General features: G+C 33.2%; 1 protein-coding gene across 7 annotated transcripts in view; it reads left to right on the top strand.

Annotated features, from left to right (window-relative positions):
- LOC111044459 (hemicentin-2) overlaps positions 1-11,121 on the top strand; it is a 325,245-nt gene extending 314,124 nt beyond the window's left edge. For all 7 annotated transcript variants that reach the window (XM_039420993.1, XM_039420991.1, XM_039420990.1 and 4 more), the window contains 2 exons: positions 324-599; positions 10,139-11,121. In XM_039420993.1, coding sequence (XP_039276927.1) covers positions 324-599; positions 10,139-10,245 — 383 coding nt within the window. In that variant the 3' untranslated portion in view covers positions 10,246-11,121. The remainder of the gene's footprint in view (positions 1-323; positions 600-10,138) is intronic.
- The last annotated feature ends 667 nt before the right edge of the window (positions 11,122-11,788 follow it).

Raw genomic sequence — 11,788 nt, 5'->3', positions numbered from 1 at the left:
ATACACACACACACCAACACCCAAAAATCATGTTTTTGGACTCAGTGGACCTTGAAACGTATAGAAAACTTGAAATAAGGGTACCTTAATTTTTTTGGGAAAGCAATACTTTCCTTACCTATGGTAATAGGGCAAGGAAAGTAAAAATCAAACTATTATTATTCATCATAAATCAGCTGACAAGTGATTACACAGATGTGTGGAGAAGCCAGTCTATTGTTGTATTTCCATGAGGTCTATAGTTTCAATCAGGTACTTGTGGATGAGAATACTGCGTGAGGTCTACTGTTCACAGAACTACTAGTAATATTGTCTGTTAACAGAAGCTCGCGCTGAGATCGTCGGCGGACCGGACAAGATCGTGAAAAGCGGCAGCACCCTGAAACTGACCTGCCTACTGCGCTCGACTACGGAGCCCCCGCAGTTCGTGTTCTGGTACCATGAGACTCGCATGATCAACTATGACGCCGGTCGCGGGGTGAGTGTCGCCCTAGGCAGACACCACAGTGAGCTCAGTCTGTCGCCCGCCTATGCTGGCAACTTCACCTGCGCCCCCTCCAACGCACGGCCGGCTAGTATCAACGTACATGTGTTGGATGGTTCGTATTCTTCAATTAGAATCTGGATTATTTCAGTTCATCATACATTATTGGTTCCAATATAATTGAAACAATATAATGAGAGAATATCATAATAATAGAATAGTATTGAAATATTACAGATCTATTCAGAGATCTACTTTCAACTGTCAGAAACGTTTAAATAGGGAACACAGACTTTGTAGGAATACTGGCAGTTTGAAGCGAATTTCAAATTATTCTGCATTCTACAAGATTTGTCTAGCACAACACATAGGCTAAACAGATATACAAGCCTCATATGAATGTTTAAGGGCCATTGAGTTGACTGGAGATAGTTATTCCCTTGATTCAAATAATGCATAGTCTATCATTGAGTTTGCCCTGGTACAAAAGAAGTTAAGGCTTTTCAGAGAAGGTAGGGGGTATGTGAGTGAGGAGGTTTACGTGGGTGTTTTGCAAATCTGTGGGGGTTGATAGCGTCATGTCCCCTAGTGTTTTTCTCTTTCTTCAACCTCTTCTTCCTCTTCTTCTTCTTCTCCTTCTTTTCTTCTATCTTTACACAATTTTGAATTTTCTTATTCTTTCTCTTCTCCATCCTTATTCTTGTTCTTCTGCTTTTCCCACTCCTCCTGCACATTTCTTCTTCCACTTCTCTATTCAACTGTGGCCTTTTTCCTTGAAAAAAACGACCCCAAAGGTAGTTATTTCTATGTATGACCCACTCGACAGATTGAAAAAGAATCGTGGGTATTCAGGAAAGGAGGGGGAAGAAGATGGTCTATGAATTATTTAGCAGAATCAGATTCAGGTGATACTACCTTGTCTGTCTGATTGAGTCGGAATTTTTCATTAAAATATCGATTGAAGTTGGCAATATTTTAGTCATTTATTGTTGATTCCAAAATTATCAAGAATAAATAATATAATCAATTCTGCTCTAAATCATGTGAAGCCTGAACTCTTTCCACTGTCGGTCTTTGTTTAGAGTGGGTTTCGAACTCCCTCACTCTATACGGTATTTTGCCCGGCGCCAATCAATTACTATGAATTGATAAAATAATTACTTTACTATAATTTCACTCACTGTGTGGATACTTATATTTCACTCACTGAACTAATAATAGTATAGAAGAAAAAGATAAAGAGAGATAGATCAGGGTCGTGTGTGAGGGAATGTACGTAGTGAAAGGCAAAACAAAGGTTAATTATGAATTTATTATTGAACTTTGAATTTAAGAGAATTTATAAAATTGATTTAAGTATAGTAATGATTCAAAATATACAAGATTATGGAGTTTTCGAAAGTACTACAGTTCAAGTTTAATTTTATACAACAAAATTTAACAAACAGTTCTTATTACTTTTATCAGGTCACTTGAAAAATAAGTAATAAAATCAAAATATTGAACAACTCTAATTAAAAATATGATTATAGTCAAAAATAAGAGAATTGATAAATTTTGAAGAATGAATATGATTAGGGGAGCCTTGCTTTAAAAAACTATTATTTGTGCTTAGAAGTGAATTTCAACTGTAAGCTTCAAGAAATTAATTAAGATTGTGTCTTTAGATATGAATTTGAAGAGAAGTAATAATTAAGTCTGCTCTTTACTATAATGCTATTAAATTTGATATACTTATTTGGGCTTTTTAGGGTGGGGTGGTGTGGATTTGAAATGAGAAAAATTGAAAATTCTAAATACAATCTTTACCTGGCTCAGTCAATTCCCTATAGGATAATTGAAGTCTGAAACCAAAAACTCACTCCTACACTGAACACTGTCCAAAATCCAAGAGACTAGAAGAGACTCACAGCAACACTAACTCGCAAGACAGGGTCTGCCTGTTTATATACTAGAACCACGATTTTCCACCCCTCATCACCATTCGCCCTCTAGCTCCACCTACACTCAAACTCTTCAGCCTAATATTCTGCTTACAAATTGAGTTCAAATATCAATTTGAATTCACTATAATGTTTATTTTGTTATATCATTTTACACTATGGCTCCCCTTCATTATTAAAACAAATGATATCATACATTTTACCTATATTTAAACTCTAAAGTTTGGATACTGACAATTGAATGCATTGATTTGATTAATACAGTAATCAGTCTTATAAATCTAATATGGCAAATACTTCAATAATAAATACATGAAATGAACAAAATACAATGTCATACAGTACATCATTACAATCGAGTTGAATAAATCAAATTGATAAGATACCAATCAATTACTACTTAATTAATTAAGCAGGTTCCTTATACTCATAGTCAACATGTTTTAATCAAATATACCTAATTTATTCTATTTATAAATTTGTCCTTAGCCTATGAATTCGGATTCAACTAACTTAATTAGCTTATAATAATTATTAAATTATAATTATTATATAACATCATATTTGTTGAATACTTTATACATATAGCCTAATCTACTTCACGCCCTAGTTTTTATAAACATGTACTCATTTCATATTTATGGTTTTATGTGATCACCATTCAAATAATGATCATCAAATAATGCTTCAATAATATTCATATGCTGACCATGTGGTAAAATTGTAGCATATGCTAACCACGTGGTTACATTGTAAACTACATATCTATATTTACTTCTCTCCTAACTATATATCTATATTGCTATACACAATCTTCATTTACCTGCCATCAACTTATGCTATAGATATATACAAGGGTTGACACAAAACACAGTGGGCCATGTGGTTTCTATTGTAAACGTGTCTGTGACTGACGTTACTGTTATCATATACTGTTAGCAAGTTTCTATGACAGAATGATTTTGTTTCAAACTATTTTGAAAAGAATAATGACCCCTTTCATCTGGCTAGGTAGGCTATTCAATGCATTCTCAATAGTTTTGAGAAACGGTTCTTTTTATTATTCTAGCTCTTCAAGCGTTCATATTCTTACAATACAATATGTTCAGAGCACGTGTTGCAACAAATAACAGAAATCTACAATTTTTCAATTTTAGGAGAGCACGTGGTCGCCATTTGTGGCTCAAGCCTTGTGTGAAACACTTCGATTCGCATGAAGGCAACGGGATCAGATGAGTCTTTAGCCCGTGGTTGAATGATTGAAATCATCACTGTTGCTGTCAAGCGAATCATATTGATGTGCTCAACATTAGAATAGGTTGTCTAGTTTTTATAAATGGGAAACTGAACAGGATTCTTATAGAATGAACGAGGAGGAACCGTCGATAAAAAAAAAACAGTTAGGCCTATAACTTATTTGGTAAATTCAATTACGAATCGATTGATATCACCTGATTTTTCAAAATTGAACAACTATTGAGTGAGGTATGACCGCTTTAGTGATAGATGACCACTGAAGATATGATGCAATGCACACCAAGGCATGCTTTTGGAGTCTGTCACAATAATGGAACAATAGTTTCATGCTTTACATGTTATAAGCAAGCGATTTTAGATTATTCCAGACAGTAATAAAACGTTACATAACCCTCTAAAGGTAGGTCACCCATCACTAAATATGCTATATCTCACTTAATATCCGTTCAATGTTGAAAAATGAGGTGTCAATCGATTCGTAAAAAAATTTATACTAATAAAAAAGATGTATATTTATGGGAAATTAACGGTTTCTTTGGTTATTCAAGAAATGTACTTTCAAACGCCCCTCATTTTCTTAATGAACTTTATTAATTGAAAGAAGTTTTCTGTAGTTCTGTCTAGTTGTAAGAAATCATTGAGCAAAGTTCCACTTCTTTATGTCAAGCCATTATTTAGAAAACAAAAGTTTATGGAAAAAACGATATGCCGGCATTGTGAGTAGCTAGGGACTTCCGGAAAGTTCAAAAATGATATTTAAACATGTTTTGTACCCAGGAACAATGCCCTAGAATATTGGTAGGGAGTTCGGAAACAGCCTGTATATTTCTCTATCAAAATGTTATTCGGAACTCATCATACGTTCAAAATACTGTTTGGAAATGTTTCAAATCGAGTTCATTTGATGAGTTTTAATGATGAGTTTCGATCGAATAGCATTTTGAGAGAGAAATATACTATATTGGGTAATATAGTTACTGTAGGTTAAATAAGTGATAAGTTCAAATCTGCAATGCAATACGATTATAAAGAAATTAAAGAGACTTGAAATTTTGTCAAAAAATCCACTTCATTCTTATAAAAATAATTATTTTACAGTAGCATGCTTTCGTGTGTGGAATATTCTGTGGAATAAAATTTTTATTAAAATACTAGCTTGCCCGGCGAACTTCGTACCGCCAAGAAGTCAATGTATTTCATGTCACACTTGACTTTATTTGATGAATCATGAATAATTATATTTGACAACCAATATTTTCATTTACATCTCAATACAATCTTCCTATGTGCTTAGTCATGTAGCATTTATTATTCCGAGAGCATATTATTCTCAATCGATTGGTAGTAATATCTATCAGTAAAGTTTTGAATTAAAAAAAAATAGATATTCATTTCTATATCTATAGATCATTGAAGTTATTGACTTATTTTTTCCAAGATGAGGAAAAATATTGGGCGCTAGCCTATTTTGATACAATTAAAATATTAGATATAGCTGTTTCCATGCCAACCTTGAGTATCAGCGATTTTCAATAATATCAATTCCATTTCTATCACTCTATAAACCTTTAAATACTTTTAATACATCAGAATTCCATAATTCATGCACTATTTAACACACATACAGACATTCACTTTGATATTTATAGATTAAAATCTCTACTTCCATGGAGAAATTAATTTTCTCTTTTGCTGTTGCATCGTTGATGGGATTTTTCTTCACACATAGAATGTCTCTGAAATCAATAACACTTTCATTAGACTACTAATTTTTCATAGCATGGGTGTCAACTTTTTCGCAGGTCAAACACAGAACATACGCGAAGCAGCTTCTATGTTGACTTCTAATAGAAATCCAACCTAAAATATTGAAGATAAAATTTAATAGGTAGCCTACGATAACACTTGCTGATGATTGATTTAATAAAGTAGAAAACCTAAAGCAAAAAAGTTGACTGTGACGGGATTTGAACCTGCAACCTACAGCATCAGATTCAGGAGCCCGATATATAATAACTCGGCTATTCAGGCTTGAAACATTATCATGTTCCCGTTCTTCTGTAGCCGCTCGGCCAGCAATTCGAAAACATGGGTCAGTAAAATGTATTAGTAATTGATAATGAAACACATTGAAATGAAAATGATGGGAAGGACTAACAGGCACAGCCCAAAACTGTTTCTTCTCCGAATTTTGATTTATACACTATAAAATATCGGGGCACCGAGCTTCGCTTATTATTCCAATTTATTGATAAACATAACTTAATTCTCTAAAATGATCGTGTTTATATTTCACAGCTGGCTATATGTCATCTTATGAATTTTGGATATGCGATATTTTGATTTTTCACATACTCACTCGCTCACTCACTTTATTACTATCCACAGCTGTCTCAGTCAAGGATGAATTATCCTTTTAATGTCGTTCAGAGAGTTTTCCCAAGGATGATACCTGGTGCAATCAAATTTTCATATCATAAACTTACTATGTTCCAAATTTCGTGAAAATTGTTAGAGCCGTTTTCGAGATCCGTTGAACATAAATAACCAGATATAAACATACAGAAACTGCTCGCTCAATATAATAGGATAGTCCAGAAAGTAGGTGATGTTCCATACACTTGAATTCAGGTTCAGCTTTCAGTTCAAACATTTGAAAAAAAAAGTTCAAATTCAGATTATTTACAAACCAAATTGAATAACAAAATATCTCTCACTAATCACTTTAAATTGTCAAATAATGATCAACTTTGGAAATTATGATATACTCTAGTTTAGAAGGATTATCATGTCATGTCAACAAATCAGATTATGTTGATCAAGTCGATTAGATTGTCTAGCTAGATAAAACTTCTCGCTGATTGATTACACAGCTGGAAATAGTTATGACTCTCTCCCACACAGGCACTCACATCTTCTGTTATCGTCAGACGACGGAAATATCATCTGTTTTTCCAAAAATGAATGATTTTTATCCTTTTCATGTCCTTCAGCGAGTTTTCCCAGGTATGAGACCTGGTGCAATCGAATTTTTACATCATAAACCTAGTATGTTCCAAATTTCGTGGAAATCGTTCGAGCCGTTTTCGAGATCCGTTGAACATAAATAACCAGATAACCAGATATAAAAGTATGAACAGACTTACAGAAATTGCTCGCTCAATATAATAAGATTATTAGGCCCCCTATTGAAATTCCTGGTCAGAAACCATCCCCAATATTCACACAACATATTATCTCCAAAGTTTCATGCCGTTCTGTCAAGTAGTTTTCAAGTCCATAGGGGAAAAACAAACTAACAAACAAACAAAAAAACGAATAAACAAACTAACAAACAAACTAACAAAGAAACTTACAAACTAACAAACAAACAAACAAACTAACAAACAAACAAACTAACAAACAAACTAACAAACTAACTAACAAACAAACAAACAAACAAACACACAGACATTCATTTATACAGGGTGATTCATAATTATGGTAAAATAATTTAATACGTGATAGTAGAGGTGAAAATAAGAAAAATGTTCTTATAAACATATATCCATAAACGCTTCATTAGCGAGCTATACAGAGTGAAAGATTTCGCCCGGAATTCATTTCCTCTGGTGAAATACACCGATGCTGAATTGTTTGGGGACTAGTTTTTAAAAAATGTATGGTGGATTCATATGGGAAAATATCTGAAAAATTGAATAAAACTAGTCTGGAAGCTGTAGAATGATTAGTTTTTGAGAAAAAAGTTAAAATATGCAAGAAATCTACGTAGAAAAACACAGACTTCTACGTTTGATGCCCAATAACTTCCTTTAATGACCAGTAAACATATAATTTTATGAGATAACTATTGTAGAGAATTTAATTCTGAAAAGAATTATGTAAGCTGTGTAAACTAAATTTGGATAATAGTTGAAGAAAATGTATTCTAATGTAGTACATTACACCACAAAAATTTGCTGTTTTATGAGGAGAGAACTAATAACTCATAGGTTGTAGCTGATTGCAAATAAAACATGGATTTAAATAACAGCTGTTCCAAAACAGCTGATTTATTTTGTTCTTAATAAGAAAATATTCAAAAGAAATTATCAGCTGAAAATTATTTTCAGAAATATTTTAGCTCACTGTTGAACAAAACAACAAACTGTAAGTTAGGCCTACTGTAACCGCGCTGTGTTTTTTGTTTAATCTATTAACCAGTTATTTGTAACCATTTCACTTTGCTTTTTTGTGTTGAGTGTTAACTTTTTAAAAAACGGCAGGTAACTTTAGACATTATTCATACTCCGAATTAGCTGACGTACATTTAATGTATGGGTTGGGACACAGTAATAGAACTGAAGCAAGACGTTTGTATCAAGACAACTTTCCTAACCGAGTATGTCCAAGTTCGATGTTTTTTGCCACTATTCATCAACGTCTGTCTGAAACAGGTTCTTTGATGTCCAAAGAGCAAATTTAGGCAGGCAGACCCCGATCCACTTGGACTGTTAAGTTAAAGGAACAAGTTCTTAATGAAATTTATGAAGATCCATAGAAGAGCACGAGAGAATAATCAGTGCAGTTTAATGTCAATCAATCTATTAGTTTGAGGATCCTAAAAGAGCAACAATTACATCCATATCACCTCCAGAAAGTTCATACTCTATTGCCACGAGACTGTATTCCCCGTGCTGGTATTTGCCGATGGTTTTTAGAAAAACTTGTCAACCCAAACTTTTAAACAACCGTTTCATTTACCGACATTGCACACTTTACAAGAACTGCTATCGTTAACGTCCACATCCAACATATTTGGGCAGCTGACAATCCTCATGCAATCAATCCTAATTGTCCACAACATCAGTTTTCAGTAAACATTTGGGCAGGAATCATAGGAGATCATCTACTTCTGTTCGAGCTTTCTCCCAGGCTTAATGGCATAATCCACTTGAACTTTTTGAGAGAGGAGCTCTCTTACTTTATCTTACTTGAAGATGTACCTCTTCAGTTGCGCCAATACATTTGGTTAATGCATGATGGAGCTCCAGCACACTTCATTGTTGCTGTTCGTGAACACGAACACCTGAATCACAGATTTACAAATCAATGGATAGGCCGAGGTGGGCCAGTACCATGGCCAGCAACTTGAATCCTTTGGATTTTTATTTTTGGGGACACTTGAAAACCTTAGTATACAATACTCCGATTGATACAATTGAAGAACTCCGATTAAGAATTTTGAACGGAAAAGGAATGATAATTAAAGCAGACTCCTGGAATATTTGAACGGGTCCGACAATCGATGAGAAGACGTCTGAACATATGCATTAAGAACAACGGAGGTCACTTTGATCATCATCTTTAGTCTTTTGGTATAAGTTTAATGTCATTTAGATAATATGTTACTTTCATATAGGAATCAAACTTTTCATAAAAAACCGAATATTTTATTTGCAATCAGCTACAACCTATGAGCTATTAGTTCTCACCTCATAAAACAAGAAATTTTTGTGGTGTAATGTACTACATAAGAATACATTTTATCCAACTATTATTTGAATTTAGTTCACACAGCTTACATAATTCTTTTCAGAATCAAATTCTCTACAATTGTTATTTCAAAAAATTATATGTTTACTGGTCATTAAAGAAAGTTATTGGGCATCAAACGTAGAAGTCTGTGTTTTTCTACGTAGATTTCTTGCATATTTTAACTTTTTTCTGAAAAACTACTCACAATACAGCTTCCAGACTAGTTTTATTCAATTTTTCAGATATTTTTCCATATGAATCCACAATACGTTTTTCAAAAACTAGTCCCCAAACAATTCAGCATCGGTGTTTTTCACCAGAGGAACTGAATTCCGGGCGAAATCTTTCACCCTGTATAGCTCGCTAATAAAGCGTTTATGGATATATGTTTATGAGAACTTTTCTTCTTATTTTTATCTCTACTATCACGTATTGAATTATTTTACCATAATAATGAATCACCCTGTATATACATAGATGAAGTATATTTTTTAACAATATCTCAAGTCTCTTCAATTATAGAGAAGTTTTACAACATCAATATTCACTCTACAAACTTAATCAGATTATGAAGGGTTTGAGGATTATGAAGTAAAAAGATTATGGGATTAGATTATGAATTTGTTTTGAATGTTATTGGCAGATTTGTACCACGTGATCGTGATAGCCAACCAGAAGCGTGACAGTCAATGACCGAAACTATCTAACTGTGATATAAAATTAATAATATGTTGTCATTTTGACATCTGCTCTGTATCTTCTTGAATTGGATGCTCTGTATTCTGTCTCTATACAATTGGATAATGAGAGAGATTTTCGAAATCTGTTTGCAATTTCTTGGTCAATTTAGTCGATGGTTTTCAATCGAAAATTATTTTGATTCAATCAATGTTCTTGGATAATGAAATAAACCTTCAATTATTATTTTGTTTCACAGGAGAACAGCCTGCTGCGATGCAACATGAGAGAGCATCTTCGTCTACACTGATACTTCCTCCTTTTCACTGGATAACTCTCGCATTCTTTATTTCGAACTTGAGTTGACCGAACAACCTTTAAGTGGCATGAACTAAAACTGACTAGAACTCTTGTGAACTTAGAAAAAAACTCCCCAAAATTTCTTCTGGAGTTTTGATGTCGATGAGAAATGATCAAAATCAAATACAAGATTTATAGACTTGATGAATTGAAATTTTGACTGGATAAGTCTTGAATGAATGAATATCAAGGAGAAATCAGGCTCCATAAGATAGTATGATTATGGAATGAAATTTGAGATGTATATTTTGCATGTTCCAACTACTTAGTTCGAAATATGCTTGAAAATCCAAGATGAATCCTACAATTCATATTTGAGACTCTGGATTCTTGGATTGTGGAATTTTCATGTGGGTATTTGCGTATTTCATTGTTGATAATGAAGTGGATAAATTTGAATATATAAGTGTGAACAGATTTTAAAGGTATTTCAATCAAGTTTCATTGATAAAGTGACCGTTATATAATTCCCAATGATTGTAAACGGTACAATCCTTCATAAAGGGATTGGGATGTTAGAAACATATATTTTGGATTTATGAATTCTTGTTTCTGGTGATACTGGATTGGTGATGGATAATACTCTGAGAAACAATTTCTTGTGTGGATTTATAACTCATTTTTTGTCAGAATTTGATAACCCTGTGATCAACAAGTGTCTATTGTCTTGATCGACGGAATCAAAAAACTTATCATAAAGTGGAAAGCCAAAATATTCGAAATTTTATCAGTGATTAAATCATACTAAATTTATCAAATGTGTTCATTCCTGTTAACGAATGTAGTTAAGGCTGATTACATGTATAATGATCTCTAAGTATTTATATAGATAATGAATATGATGTAAATATGTATGTAAAAATGAATAAAGTATTAATTGGATTTAATTGTTTGTAATGTATTTACACTTTCCAGGGATTGTTATTCCAAAGTTGTTAATGACTTTCTTTGAAACAAGAGATTTTTTGTCTTATTTATTCATACATTCATTCGTTCTTCCATCTATTAATTGAGAGTAATAATCATCGAATGGAATGGAATAAATTTTCATGCAAGAATAAAGAACTTTTCGATTAATTCAACTTGTTATACATCATTCTTCAAAACAGTTATAGTAAATACTATTCACATGAAATTGGAAATAGTATAATCAATAGCATTGCTACAATAGATTTGCATATATAAATCCAATCCTTCTGCGATTAGGAAATACAACAAAAGTTTATTTCTTCGAAAAAGTTTTCAGAGTGAGTATTCATTCAGAGATCAAGGATCATAAATGGGATTCCGAATCATCCTTACTTCTGCGTGCATTGGGAACCACTTTCCATAGCTTCGAATAACACATATTGTACCATTCTCCTTAATACTGCCCTTCCTGGATTTTCCGTTTCTTTTCCCTTGGCACTAAAACCACTCATCGCCCAGATCATTCCTTCCCCCTTTCATTCCCTTAGGCTGTTCTTTGACCGGCTTTTCCCTTGAAGGAACTGCTTTGAGATTTTATTTCTGGTCAGTTGCACGTCTCGCAAAATCCTCAAACGCTTTA

This window comes from Nilaparvata lugens, chromosome 2 (assembly GCF_014356525.2).
Source record: "Nilaparvata lugens isolate BPH chromosome 2, ASM1435652v1, whole genome shotgun sequence".
Lineage (NCBI taxonomy): Eukaryota > Metazoa > Arthropoda > Insecta > Hemiptera > Delphacidae > Nilaparvata > Nilaparvata lugens.
The sequence above is the reverse complement of the archived record's forward strand: the minus strand, read 5'-3'. Positions and strand labels throughout refer to the sequence as shown.